General features: G+C 42.1%; 1 protein-coding gene across 1 annotated transcript; it reads left to right on the top strand.

Annotated features, from left to right (window-relative positions):
• The first annotated feature begins 4,950 nt into the window (after window positions 1–4,950).
• Window positions 4,951–14,509, top strand: UBE2A (ubiquitin conjugating enzyme E2 A). The gene is made up of 6 exons (XM_060002626.1): window positions 4,951–5,152; window positions 5,292–5,372; window positions 5,766–5,791; window positions 11,671–11,760; window positions 12,762–12,850; window positions 13,194–14,509. Exons 1-6 carry the CDS (start codon window positions 5,109–5,111, stop codon window positions 13,320–13,322), a joined length of 459 nt encoding a protein of 152 aa, XP_059858609.1. The 5' UTR covers window positions 4,951–5,108; the 3' UTR covers window positions 13,323–14,509.
• Window positions 14,510–14,592: the final 83 nt, after the last annotated feature.

Here is a 14,592-nt window from a genome sequence, read left to right as displayed (position 1 = left end):
GTACCGACCAACAGTGGGAAGTGATGAGAGCACCACATACACTTTCTGTCACAGCTACTCCACTCTGCTATTGCAGCACGAAAGCAGCCATAGTGAAAACTTTATTTATGGACATTGAAATTTGAATTTCATGTCATCTTCATGTGTCATGAAATATGATTAAATACTATTCTTCTTTTGATTTTTTTTTCAACCGTTTAAAAATACAGAAAAACATTCTTAGCCTGCAGGCCATAGGGGGAATGCTGGCAGGCTGGATTCGGTTGTAGTTTGCTGGTGGATGTGGCTGATTTGTTTGAATTCTCATGTGCAACACTGTAGCCATTTGTATTAGTTTCCTTTTGCTGCTGTAACAAACTACCACAAACTCAGTGGCTTAAGAAAATTCAAATTTGTTATCTTAGGGTTCTGGAGATCAGAAGTCCAAAATCAATCTCACTGGTCTAAAGTCAAGGTGTCATCCAGGCTGATTGCTCCTAGAGGCTCCAGTGGAAAAGTCATTCTCTGCCTCTTCCAGCTTCTAGAGGCTGCCAGCAACCCTTGGCTCCTCGGCTGGTAGCTGCATCACTCCAATCTCTACTGCCATCATCACAGGGCCTTCTCTCTGAATTCAGACTCCTCCTTTCCTTTTATAAGGACCCATGTGATTATTATCAGGGCCACCTGTTTAATCCTGGATAATCTCCGTATCTCAAGATTCTAAATTTAATCACATCTGCAAAGTCCCTTTTGCCATATAAGGTAACATGTTCACAGGTTTAGGACATGGAGATTAGCACATGGAGATCTTGAGGAGGGGTGCATTATTCAGCCATGCCTTTGTTTTCCTCTATTCAGCAGTTCAGCAGGTAGTGAAAGCCTATGTTCATGGCCCTAATTTCCCCACTTCTCTAAGCTTCACCATTTCTCTCTCCTCTCTCCCTCCCCCTATCTCTTTCTCTCCTTGTGTTCTAGGGGCTATAAATGGACAGCATACTACTACCTTTACTGCCAAGAACACACACTGTGACCACTGGTGTCTCCTGTGTAGGTGATCCTCTTGATTTGTCTTCCAAGATTATTGGAGTCAAGAAAAATCTTTTGATTTTATTTTCTGTTGTTCCTTGGTTGTCATTTGTACTGAATTTTATTGATAGAAGTGGGAACTATAGAAAAATAAAATTCCTTGCCTTCACTGGCTAACAGAAATACAAACTCCCAGCCTCATAAGGCAGGAAATGATATTTTATTTGGTTTCTCTCTCCAACCCCAAATAGTCGAGGAAAATCACAATCTATTCTGCATTTTGAAAACAAGAACAAAATTCCACAATTTCCCTAGTCATATAGTCCCATATTTTTCCTCCCTTTTAGGAAAATGCTCAGATCCTTGCCTCTGAACAATTCGGAATTTTTAATCTTCTCTGCAGCTGCATTGCTAACACACTTTTCTTTAAATTGAAAAGGACCTCTAGTTTCTTGACCCCTGTTCTTGGGGGGAAGGGGGGATGCTTGCCTGTGAAGAGGGTATTTCTTCAAGATGTCAAGGTGAGAATGGGGTGGAAGGGATGCTCGGCCAGCTCTGCTATAGTTAGTATATTCCAGCCCTATAATCGCCTGTGCTGGAGAACAATCTTCTGTGTGCTGCTTGCTATGACAACCCTGCTTCTGATGGGGAATGTGAGGGCACAGCGTTCCTGCAAAGCAATTCCATTGTGCAGTCAGGGAACACTCTCCCCACATCCCGGTGCCCCAGGGCTTCCAAACTGCTTCGGTTCATGCTCTTGATTTTTCCTCATTAGGTAGTCAAAGAGCTATTCCTTAGCTATACAGCAAAGGAGTTGCAGAAAACAGGCCTGCAACAAACTCAAACACATCTCTAGCCTTCAATGAGTTTTAGACATTTATACCCAGTCCCTTATATCCAGGAGCCTCCCAGACCCTCTCCTCCTCTCCAGTACATTATATGCTGCTTCTCAGTAGGATGTTTTCAGTACATCTCTCTTGGACTCAAACACGTACAAAAGCTGCCTATCAAGCCTAAATTCCTCATCCTCGCATTTGAGGGCATTTAATTAACTTCTGTCATCCTCACTTTTCCAAGCCAAGGTCTCGTCGGTCTGCATTAGCCACTCTAATCTGCCCACTATCCCCAGATCCTGGTTAAGCTCCATGTCCATGCTCGTGCTGTTGCCCTCATAGAAACTGCTTGAGTTTCTCCCTCCCAAGCCCTGCTTTCATCTCTTCTGAAACAACTTTGAAATAGACCCATTCCAGGAAGCTTCTTCTAACCCCACCAGACTGATGATTCCCTTGCTGTACAGCCCCTCAGCATCTGTGGATTCACATGTTTCTGCTATGTATCTTGCTGCTGCTCTGGAGGGAGAATTCTAAGATGCCACCCCCTTCCTCAAGATTTCTGGTCACTTCTTTCAGCTATTCAGTCAAACACTAATCTAGGTTCTGCTATGAGGCAAATTTGTAGACGTAATTAAGGTCCCAAATCAGATGATTTTAGGATCAGGAGATTATCTGGGGTGGGCCTGACCTAATCAGATAAGGCCTTAAAGTGAACTGGGCTCTTCCTGAAGAAAGAGATTCAAACTGTGAGATGAAAAAATATATATACGTTAAAAAAAAAAAGCGTGAGAGGGATCTGATGGGAGAGAAATTCTCTATTGCTGGCTTTGAAGATGGAGTAGGCCACGTGGCAAGGTATGCAGGTAACCTCTAGGAGCTGAGACTGGTCCCCAGCTGGCAGCCACTGAGGAAATGGGGCCTTCAGTCTTACAGCCACAAGGAACTGAAGTTGGCTAACAGCTTGTGGTAATTTGTTAAACATCAATAGAAAACTAACGCACTTGCTTTCGTAGACCTTGCTTTTGTTGATTTCATATGTGCGTATTAGTAGACTGCAAGCTCCTAGATTAGAGGAAAAGGAGGTTTTTAATTTATTTTTGTAACCCCTTCCCATCACAGCCATAATGTGATGCTATTAGGGAGATTTGCCTTAACTGATACGTTGGAGTTAATGGGAGATATAAATCCTTGGCCATGAGAGTACTTGTTGTAAAGCAGCAGCTAGAATCACTACCACTGTCAAGTGCCTCCTGCCTCCCATGTTAAAAACAATTTCCTGCACATCTGATATCTTCTGGACATCTTCATGCGAATGTCTCACTAGTCCCATGAATTCAGTAAGTCCCCAAATGTCCTCTCCCAAAACTGCCCCTCCCTCTCTATTCTGTAATTCTGGTAATGGCACCTTCAGACCCCCAATTATCTTGGAGGTTAGAACTTGAGCCATTGTTTGTTTGTTTGGCCACACCACACTGCAGTGCGCCGTGGGGCTTGTGGGATCTTAGTTCCCGGACCAGGGATCGAACCTGTGCCCCCTGCAGTGGAAGCGCGGAGCCCTAACCACTGGACCGCCAGGGAAGTCCCCAGAACTTGAGCCATAGTTGACTCCTTTCTCTCTCTTGCCCCCACATTCTATCTGTTGCCAGGTCCTCTCCATTTATCCCCTCCTTTCCATGTTTATTGTCTTTGCCTGGTTCAGTATCTCTCACCTGGAATACTTCAAGAGTCTCCTAGTTGCTGTCCTGGGACCCATCTCTGATGAGCACAGCTCTGATCATGTCGCTTTTCTGCTCAACCACCTTCCAAGGAAGCCATTAGCTTGGCATTCAAAACTCTCCATGACTTAACCCAAACCTACCTTTCTCATATTTTCAAAAATCCTTAAATGAGTATTTTGCCTACCTTCTATGTTATTTTGGGTTGACTTTTTTTTTTTTTTTCCCCGGTACGCGGGCCTCTCACTGTTGTGGGCTCTCCCGTTGCGGAGCACAGGCTCCGGACGCGCAGGCTCAGTGGCCATGGCTCACGGGCCCAGCCGCTCAGCGGCATGTGGGATCCTCCCGGACCGGGGCACGAACCCGTGTCCCCTGCATCGGCAGGCGGGCTCTCAACCACTGCGCCACCAGGGAAGCCCTTGGGTTGACCTTTTAAAAAATATTCTTTAAAACTGTTATTGCTTTTGCAGGTCCACATACTAACTGTGACTCTTCCCTGCAACCTGCAGCTTTTTCACGTGCATCTTACCGTTACTTTACTTCAGACTCACTGCTCTTCCAATTCTCTGCAGTCGGATATTCTCATACCTTGGACTCTTCTGAACATATATTAGCTGCTTGGCTTGTTGAACTGCCAAGGGGAAATGTGGTTCCAGAGCCAAATTGTGAGTGCCCAAAGCTAAAGCCTCATTCTGCTCGCCTGCAGCTCTCATTCCCTCCCCCAGGACACACAACACCACTTCATTCCGCTTTGGGGGTGATCATTGGCCTAAATGTTGGGACCCAAATCCCGCACATTCACCCCATAGAGAACGGACCCACATTCCATAGAGAAGGGACCCTCGACCTCATAGTCGAGGTCGATTTATTCTTTGGATTTTCAGTCATTTTAAGCAGTCACACATCCTCCCTAGTCTCCCGTGTCCGCAGGGGGTGTGTCCCCTAGACTTCCGGCTTTTGGACAACCGGTTTTGCCTCCACCCACTCCCACCTCGAGATCTCGAGATTGGGACTTCCATCGTTCTTCTCCCCCCTCAGCCACTGTGCTCACTTTAATAAGTGATCTGATCTCAAAAAAAAAAAAAAAAAAAAAACAGAAAGAAAGGGAAAAGAAAAAGGAAAACAGAAAAGAGCTTCCCAGGGTTCGTCTTAGAATTGGCAAATAGAGGTGCACCCCCTTCCACCACCCGATCCTAGTGAGTTCCAGGCAATTACGTGCGGCCCGCAGCTCGCCTCTCACCACACCCCCGCCTCCCGCCCGGGTTTAATGACCTAAGCAACTTTCCGTCCCCCCCCCCCCGCCCCGTCTTGGTACGGCCTGTCCGGCGATCGGCGTTCCACCCCCGCCCTTTCCTTCTAGGTTGGTTCAGCCCCCGTCTACTCAGGGGTGGTGCTCAGTCGGCGCCAGACAGACCCTCGACTTCGGAGAGGCAGTGCAGTTCCTCTGGGAGCGTCCCCCTCGGTTCCTTCAGCTTCCTCAGCCTCCTCGGCCGCCTTACCGCCCGCGGGGACGCGAGAGCTCGGTGTATGCCCCACCCCTGACCCCGCTAGAGACATGTCCACCCCGGCTCGGCGGCGCCTCATGAGGGACTTCAAGAGGTAACCCGCCCGGGACGCCGGGGTCCGGGGGCTGCGGCCGGGGCGCAGGGCGGGGCCGGCGGAGGGCCGGGCGGGCGGCGGGGCGGCTGGCGGCGCGAGCGGGTGCCGGATCTCGGGCCCCCTGTCTGTTTCCTTGAAGGTTGCAGGAGGATCCTCCAGCCGGAGTCAGCGGGGCTCCATCCGAGAACAACATAATGGTTTGGAACGCGGTCATTTTTGGGTGAGTCTGCGTTCCGGGTGGCGGCGAGGGCTAGGGACGCATGTGCCCTCCGAGACCGGCCCGGTGCGGAGGCGGGGGCAGAGGGAGCGTGTTTGGGGCTGGCTGGGCCTAGGCGCCTCCCCGGAGCCTGTGCCTCGATTAGCTCGGTTCCCGCTGCCAGGGGAACCATTTGGGGTACTAAGGGGGGCGGGGCGGGGAGTGGTGGCGCTTCGGCGCGGCGGCCTGCCCGGGATTTCTGAGCCCCAGACCTCTGCTGGTAGTGGTTTTGCGACCCGGGAAGCGGTGGTTTACCAGCGGTGGAGCGAGCAGGGCTCGTAATAGCCATCTCCTCAGATGAATCGGGGAGAGGGGAGCCCCGAAGCGGGAACTGATTGTTTTTTCTCTGTGTTGCAGGCCTGAAGGGACCCCGTTTGAGGATGGTAAGAGAGTTTCTTTACCCACCTTTCAGGAGCCTGATCATCTGGGGAAAGGGTTCCCAGTCATCCTGGAAGTGCCTCCTACTTAGGAACCCGCTTCTCCCTAGCCTCTGCCTACTAAAGGCTTGAGTGGAATCCAATCTGTGGCAGGTTGTTCTGGCTATTGTCCGCTTGACTAGAACTGCATCTTTTTTATTGCTTCTTAAAAAAAAATCTGGGTAAGGCAGTAAAAGGAGCATCATACCACTGATGTTAAGGGTCTGTGAGGTTTGGGCTGTGATCCTGCTAAATTCAGCCCCCCATCAAGATACTGAGTAAGTGTCAACCCAACCACTTGCTGATAGGCTCAGAGACCCCAGGGACCATTTGATTCAGAATTCTTCACAAGGGCGGGAACTGTGTTCAGCAGGTGCTTAATGTGTGTTTGTTGGATGTTGAATGGATGCAAGAATCCCTTGCACACAATTGTCTGGTTTCTACCGTCTGGCATTGAGTGCCTGTCAGCCTCACTGCTTTAAGATGGTCTTTAATGGCACCTTTAATAGCCAGTTTGAGCATAATGTTTCTAATTTTTAAATGAGTTTTCAGTATGTGCTTTTATCAAGACTTGATGGTCAGTATCTCAAAGCAGTTTCACAGTTGAGGGGAGCCTTAATGTACTGTCTTGACCAGTGTCCAACCTACTTCAAGGTACTACATGTACTTATAGTTACCTGATTTTTAATGGGTTTAGGTTTGACCTTTAAAAACACACGTTAGTTGCTTTTTAAGGATTTTTTAAAGCTTCCTATTTTGAGATAATTATAGGTTCATGTGCAGTTGTAATAAATAATATTACAGAGAGACCTTGTATACCCTTCACCTGCGCCCCCGCCCCTTTGGTAACAAGTCATCTTGAATGACTATGCACAACCAGGAAATTAACATTGATATAGTTTTAGTGCATTCAGTTATGTGTGTGTGTGTGTTTGTGTGTATGTAGTTAATTGTTTTTGAAAGCTTAATACATTTAAAAAGATGATTAAAAGTATTTGAACTACTAATCGACATCTTTAATATCTTGAGGTATTTTTAAAAAGAAAAGGATCTTTCTGTTATTTTTTTCTCAATGACTTACCTTCCTTTGGTCACGTAGCATTTGAGAGATATTGTACACATATGCACACACATATGCACATAACTCAGTTTGAAGGCAGGAACAAAAACATTTCTGCAAACTACTAAGTACAAACTTATGTTGCCAAGTCAGTTTGCTTTTTGATGCTACCAACCACAAGATGTTGTGAGGTAGGTCAATATTAACCAATTCTATGATTTGTCTCAAACACTCACATTTCCCTAGAAGACTGTAGACAATAGCCTAAATACTTGTAGTTTCCTCTCTACCTTCACCCACTGGGTGGATATCACTGCTCTTCAGTGCTGCAATAAAAAGAAATGACAGCAGGGGAGTGTGATCCTCAAGCCATACTATTGATACTTCGGTGCAGTAAATCATTTGAACTGATCCTGATCTGTAGCAAGAGCTAGCTAAGCTTAATTTTCCTCTACTAGATTGGTGCTAGTTCTTCATACTTAAGCTTTATGTGCAGATTAGCTGTGTATTTGCTTTAGCTCCAGCAGGCTTTGTTTTCATTGGCTTCTTTTTTCCTCCTGATTTTACTCAGACTGCTTTACACTGGGCACAGCTTTATTACTAGTACACCACTTTGCTGGGGTTGGCAACTTAAATATTTCAAGGGTGCTTCTCTCGTTTTAAGTGGTATGAGTTGAAAAGGTACTTGTGGAATCCATTATCTACCTGGACCTTCCCCCTTGACATTACTGGCTCTTTTTTTGATGATGTGTATCTCCACCCTGACATTGCTGAAAGGAATTACTCAGGCTAAATGACAGTACCCTTTTCTCATTCATTCTTTTGAGCAGTCTGCTATCCATGGATGCTTTCTCAGGTGTCTAGAACACTGACCAAGTTTACAAGAAATTTTTTGACCATTTAAAAATCCCTGTTATTTACAGTTAGGGAATTTACTGGAAAGGCCCAATTAGGGACAAGTGGCATAGTTGATTTTGCTGTTGCCAATGTGTTATATAAATCAACAGCTCCAAAACTACTTTTGCTGCTTCCTTGTAAACCATTTGTAGTGGAGGTTTCTGGAACAGCCAGACCCTAGTTAAAGAGATGAAATTTTAAGAAAAGGAACTCTTAAAGGTATTTGATTTAACTTTACACACTTGAAGGTAAGAGGACTATGTTCCCAAGAGCTTACACTACCAAACAAAACATTGGGGGGAAATACTTCCTCATAAAATATCTTGGTATGTATGCTGAATACGAAGGTTAAGGAACAATGTATCCTCCATCACATCATCTGAAAATTGTTAATAGACACAGTAAGATACCAGTACTTGATTTTCATAATAGATGTATTCTCAAGAATTTGGTGTCTTTTAAAAAAAATGAATCAAAGTCCACTAGGGGTGTTCTTAAGGTAAATAAATCCTATGATGAAGAGTATTTAGGTATTATCTTAAAAATCAGACTTTTTTCAGTCATCCAAAAAGAATTTTTTAAGTACATGTACTTTGCTTTCTCCTCAGGGGTCACAGACTGGTGGCTAAATGGCAGGAAACACCTACAGAGGTGCTTTCTTTGGCCAATACAATATTTTCAAAAAATTGAATTTGTGACAGACAGAACATACACTCTCTGCTTTAACCATATCACTCCCTATTGCCATACACCCGCCATTTAACTCATTTATATAGTTTTCCTGGTCCCTATACATAGATGGATTAATTTATACTTTCCTTACAATGTTGTGACCTCCTCAGGAAGATAAAAAAATCAGTACAGATTGTATACAACAATGGTGAGGCTTCAGTTTCCAATTATTTTAAAGCCTAGCCTTCTAAATATTCAGAGGACAAGCTCTAGTCTCGATTGCGTAGTATTAATTCTCAGATTTTAAATTTCCTTAACATTTGTTTTGGACCTCAGAAATTGGATTGAGAGTTGTACTAAAGAGGTTCTCATTGTTTAAGGTGGCTAAAAGTATGAAATATCCCTTTAAATGTGTGCTTTGAGTAAGATTTAGGTACGTCCTAATTTATATTCACATTGAATATAAATTATCTTGGTTTCACTTCTCAAGATATTAAATGAGCTGTTCTTAAAGACTTGATTAACTTCTTTGGTAGCTAGGTAACCACCTTATTGAACTTTTAGGCAAGCATTAGGCAGAAAGTTCAAGTCAAGGGTTTTGTGAGCCACCAGCGTATGTACTCAACTTGCTTTCACTGTGATTGATGTAGGTCAGAAAGAAAGTACTATTTAATATTTGAATTCATTAATTGTATTTTTCTTACTGATAGTGAAGTTTGGATTTTTGGGTTTTGCCTCCTTCAGCTGGGTCTAGAGATACGAAACTGTAGAATTACTGTAACTAAAATATTTATGAAGCACTTATTTTGTGTCACTGTGCATCTTTCCCTCATTTAAACCTCACAACAATGTTATGTAGCAGGTACTATTATTAACCCTATTTTACAGATGAGGAACTTGAGGTTTACTCAAGTTGAGCAGTTTCCCCAAAGGTTTCATAACTAGCAAGTAGCAAAGCAAGGATTTGAACCCAGATCTGTCTGACTGCAAAGCTTCTGCTCTGCCCCACTGCACTCCACTGTTTCCACCTACGCCTGCCTTCTGTGTGACTTTACCACCTTTAGGTATCATATTTAATGATGGTTTTAATTTAAAGTACCTGGGAGCTCTGCATGCTATTAAATCTGCCCAATTTTAGAGCAGTTTTTTTAGAGCAATTTCTTGATGATAAATCTCTAAGCTATAATTTAAGCGGGTATCAACACTGAGCCAAATGTGTTTATACTTGAGATACATAAGGAAGCTCAGAGTTTTGAACTAACACTCATTCCCACTTTTTCTTGCGTATTATAATATCATAGAACTGAAAAGAAAGAACTATGCTTTCTTCCTCAAAAATAGGAAGAGTTATGACCAGGTGGTGATAAAGGTGAAGTGTGTTCTGATGGACTATAGCATGTTTATCCATTCCAAAATATTTTGCTTTTTGTCCTTAGTTATAATACATAGTAACTTCAGATCTGACTTTCAAGTTTAGGGAGTAACTATAGTTGGGGAATATAATATGTCTCCATATGTTGCATTTTTTAATTTTTATATATTTATTTATTTATATTTGGCTGCGTTGGGTTTTTGTGGCTGCACAGGCTTTCTCTAGTTGCGGCAAGCGGGGGTTACTCTTCGTTGCAGTGCGCGGGCTTCTCATTGCGGTGGCTTCTTGTTGCAGAGCACGGGCTCTAGGCGCGTGGGCTTCATTAGTTGTGGCATGCGGGCTTGAGTAGTTGTGGCTCGCGGGCTCTAGAGCACAGGCTCAGTAGTTTGTGGCACACGGGCTTAGTTGCTCCGTGGCATGTGGGATCCTCCCGGACCGGGGCACGTACCCGTGCCCCCTGCATCGGCAGGCGGACTCTCAACCACGGTGCCACCAGGGAAGCCCTATAGTCTTTTTTTCTTAAGTGGAAAGGAGGAATGGAAGCAAGGAGGAAATAAATTGCTAACTCGAAGGAACCAGTAACAAATTATACTCTATCTGAAGTGTGGTCTATTGTATTAGAATAAGTAATTTATTAAATGGACCAGAGTAATATAGTGGAACGTGCATCACCTTAGATAATAACTGATTCCTTAAGATTACTTCAAGAAATTTCAGTCAGGAAAAAACAATTGCCCAGTTGTTTTCTTGAATTTATTAAACCCAATTAAAAATAACATTTTGAAGAAAATAATTTCCCCAAATCACAACATCCAACAATTCTTTTTTGGTGGGGGGCGGGGGCGTGCTGTGGGGCATGTGGGATCTTAGTTCCCCGGCCAGGGATCGAACCAGTGTCCCCTGCAGTAGAAGCGCAGAGTCCTAAACACTGGACCGCCAGGGAAGTCCCCAGCAATTCTTGAATGAGATCCAGTTTGTCCATTTCTTATAAATAAGTCTGTTAACTTAGTATACTTTAGGGCCTCCTGCTACCTTAGTTGACACATATTCAAGAAAAATAATTTGTTTCAATAGTAGCGTAAACATCATTAGAAAGAAATTTACTGGAGACATGAATGCAATCTAATATGATTTTTTAATTATTTCTGCCATTAATTCCTACCATTAGTGTGAATAATTGAGTTGGTTTTATAGTGAAGTAGCTTGTGAGTCATACTTGAGGGTTTCAAAGAGGGACTGTGAAGTTTTTTCTGGCTTACATTCAATTATGTTTTCATTATAGAGTTGCTATTACATGAAGAGGAGCCAGTGAACACTTTTCTTATTTCCTGCTATTTTAAAAATAATTTGATTACTGATTTGTATTTCTAGCATTGGTTTTTGAACTTTGTGCTCTCATTCTTTCTAGTGCATTTAAAAATCACCATTTAAGATGACAGCTGATTAAAATTGGCCTTTATTAAGGTCTTTCAGTCTTCTCAAGGAGGAAGGCCACGTTTTGGCTCTAGTTGCTTGTCATTTTAAGGATGTCTTCAAAATGTACAGTGGCTAAAGTTATCCTGCAGGCAGTAATTTTGAGTTTAAAATGGCTGTATTTAAGTTTGGGGGAGAATAATGGAAAAACAGAAAACAAATCACCTTTGAGTGATGGTTCTTACAGTGTCTGTCCATTTTTAGGGCAGTCTCTGGAGCTGTATCTCTTACCTGGTCTCTTTCCTCTCTACTCTATATCTTTGCATTATTTCATATAATATTTGAAAAAAGAAGTCATGTAGTATTAAAAACAAAGTACTACCGAACAAAGTGATAAGTAGGTTTTCTTAACCCTTTCTTTTCTAATTACAGGAACCTTTAAGCTTACAATAGAATTCACTGAAGAATATCCGAATAAGCCACCTACGGTTAGATTTGTCTCTAAGATGTTTCATCCAAATGGCAAGTATCACTTTTAATACAGTATTTCAAACTACTACACTGTTTATTTGGGAGGTATTCCACATTTCCTGTTTGTCTGTAGCACCTGAGTATTTGTCTAGGCATCTTGCTGTTTCCTGAAAGCTGAACTTGTTCATGGTGGTCTGTTGCTGTCTTGGTCTGTGGTCCTAGAACTGAAGCAGTGAAGGGACATTGCCTTTGCTTGGAATCTGAGAGCCTCCTGGTTTTGATGATTTTATCATTTACTTACTAAACAAAAATAAGGATGTTCTTGAGGTTTCCTTTTAATGTAAGGCCAGATTGGGGTAGTTTTGTGTTGTGATTATTTTCACTAGCATTTAGAGCAATAGTTTTCAGCTTTGGATGCAGATCAGCATTAGCGTGGGACATTTAAAAGCCATGGATGTCCCGGCCCCACTCCAGACCCACTGAATATCAGATTCTGTGGTTGAGTCCAGGTATACGGTATATTGGAAAAGTGCCACAGGTGATTCTAACTTACTATTTTGCTCTTTTATTTTTTTTTCTAGTAGTAAGCCTAGAACAAGTTGCCTTTTATTCAGGTTAATAATGTATTTTCCAGGGTATCAGATATTTTTATCTTCACACCAAAATGAAACCTTGTGAACTCTGAGCTATCTTGGTTATTTCAGATAGGAGATAAAGTTTAAAAATTTAGTGGAGTGAATTTCCCATAAGTCTATCAATGATGAGGAACCCTCTTAAAAATTGTGCGTGGTTTCCTGGATAACAGGGCAGTCTTTTCAGAATAACAAGCATTAGGTATCCTCCAGTTTTATACTGATTATGTTTGACATTCTCTGATCATCCTGTTTCACTAGTAGTGATTATGACACTTTTAGGAAGGTAACTAAGAGGCAGCTAAGTAGTCTTTTTTAAACCTCAAAAGCAAAGTATTCTTGACTGTGTTTGTCTTGACTATGATATTAAAACCTTAATGGTTTTGTTATGTTTAACATAACCTACTTCTATGCTCTTAGTCTATGCAGATGGTAGTATATGTCTGGACATACTTCAGAACCGTTGGAGTCCAACATATGATGTGTCTTCCATTTTAACATCCATACAGGTGAATTTTCCTTAATGTGACTATGGCCTTTGATATGTTTATATTAGCAATTGTTTTTGAAAGTCATAAGTAAAAAGTAGGTAAGACCTAACCCACCAGAAAACATACACGTTTGCCTAGCTACTAGCAGATTAATGTAACTGTAGACTATTATGCTAAGAGAGCAAATTTAGCTGCTACCTAGGACAATTCGAGTGTGTTGAATATACATATTGGGTTGGCCAGAAAGTTCGTTCAGGTTTTGCATAAGATGGTACGAAAAACCTGAACAAAGTTTTTAGCCAACCATATGTATATGTATATTTGCATTGAGGAACTGACTTTTTACAAATTGTCTCTATAGTCTCTTTTGGATGAACCCAATCCCAATAGTCCAGCAAACAGCCAGGCTGCTCAGCTGTACCAGGAGAACAAGCGGGAGTATGAAAAACGTGTTTCTGCGATAGTAGAACAGAGCTGGCGTGACTGTTGACCCGGGTGCAGGAAAAGAAGCAGCTGGTCATAAGAAAAATATATATTGATGTGTTTGTCACCTTCCTATTCATCAGTGTCATTACATTTACTTTATTAAAAGCAAAATAGCTGTTGTGCTGTTTCCATCTTCCCTTGCCAGGCTTTTCCTACCCCTTCTACCCTCTCCTTAAACATCAGAAAACACCCTCTGTGAGATCAAATGTACTGTACCTGGGTTACGTGCAAAAAGTCACTAATGCTTAATTAATTCCTTTTCTGTTGTATCTCATTTCCAGTTTTATGGCAGTATTGTGTTACTGTACTTTACACTAAGCTTTTAAAATGAATGAATTTACAAGTGGTGCTTATGCATAGCTTGATGACCAGAATGTTATTTTTAACAGAATGATTATTGAAGAGTTTCACCCTGGCTGGTCCTTCACTTTTGTTGGATTTAGAAGTGAATTTTTGGAATATGGCCTATAGAAAACAGGGAAACAAATCCACATAAACACTCATTTTGAAAGAGCAATGGAAGCTAAAAAGGCTATGATACTAATATCAAAGTAACATGAGTTGTGTTTTGTACTGGTAGGAAGGAGAATGTTAAAGGGCTCAGCCAAAGGAGTGCAGCATAGTAACTGACACTTCCTCTCCTTGCAAGGTGTTCAATGGACACACCCAAGCTAAGATTCAGAATACTGAAGTCTTCTGGATTTTCACTTTTTAAAGAGGTGTGGGAGCAGAGGAATGGAAACAATCATTAGTTTTTAAGCTAGGGAAGGTTGGAGATCCTTTAATCCTTTTAAAGGAGCAGTGCTACCCTAGATGAACAAATTTATAATCATTGTTTTTTTTAGAGTTTTAATTAACCCAAGGAAGGGAACATGTCTGTGGTAAACTATTTTCCACTCAAATCCTCTGTTAATGCTGCATGCTTTAGTTTCTTCCTCCCTTTCAGTATTATAAGAACCTTAAAGTCAATGTCTGTAATCTTTCTTTGGATATTTATACTTTCAGATTGACAGTACCTTTAAGTAGCAGTGTGGGACAAAGCTTGTTTTGTCTGATGTTCCATTGTCACCTTTTGTGCATTTATCACTCTTCTGAATTTAACTTTGCACAAGTAACCCATGTAAAAAATGTACATTTTTCAAAACTTGTAAATAAAAATAACCTTAAAATTTTGTAGTCAAGGTATAATTATATTTTAGCTCAGTATGAACTTTTAGTATGAATTTATTGGACTCTCATGTCTACTCATTCCCCCCCTTAAAATAAAAATCATG

Source organism: Delphinus delphis, chromosome X (assembly GCF_949987515.2).
Source record: "Delphinus delphis chromosome X, mDelDel1.2, whole genome shotgun sequence".
Classification (NCBI taxonomy): domain Eukaryota; kingdom Metazoa; phylum Chordata; class Mammalia; order Artiodactyla; family Delphinidae; genus Delphinus; species Delphinus delphis.
The sequence above is the reverse complement of the archived record's forward strand: the minus strand, read 5'-3'. Positions and strand labels throughout refer to the sequence as shown.

Excerpts from the sequence above, each read along its gene's own strand:
- UBE2A (XM_060002626.1), top strand. The coding sequence starts at position 5,109 with ATGTCCACCCCGGCTCGGCGGCGCCTCATGAGGGACTTCAAGAG. Across the intron at positions 5,153-5,291 it reads CTCATGAGGGACTTCAAGAG|GTTGCAGGAGGATCCTCCAG; the intron begins GTAACCCGCCCG and ends GTTTCCTTGAAG. Across the intron at positions 5,373-5,765 it reads TGGAACGCGGTCATTTTTGG|GCCTGAAGGGACCCCGTTTG; the intron begins GTGAGTCTGCGT and ends TCTGTGTTGCAG.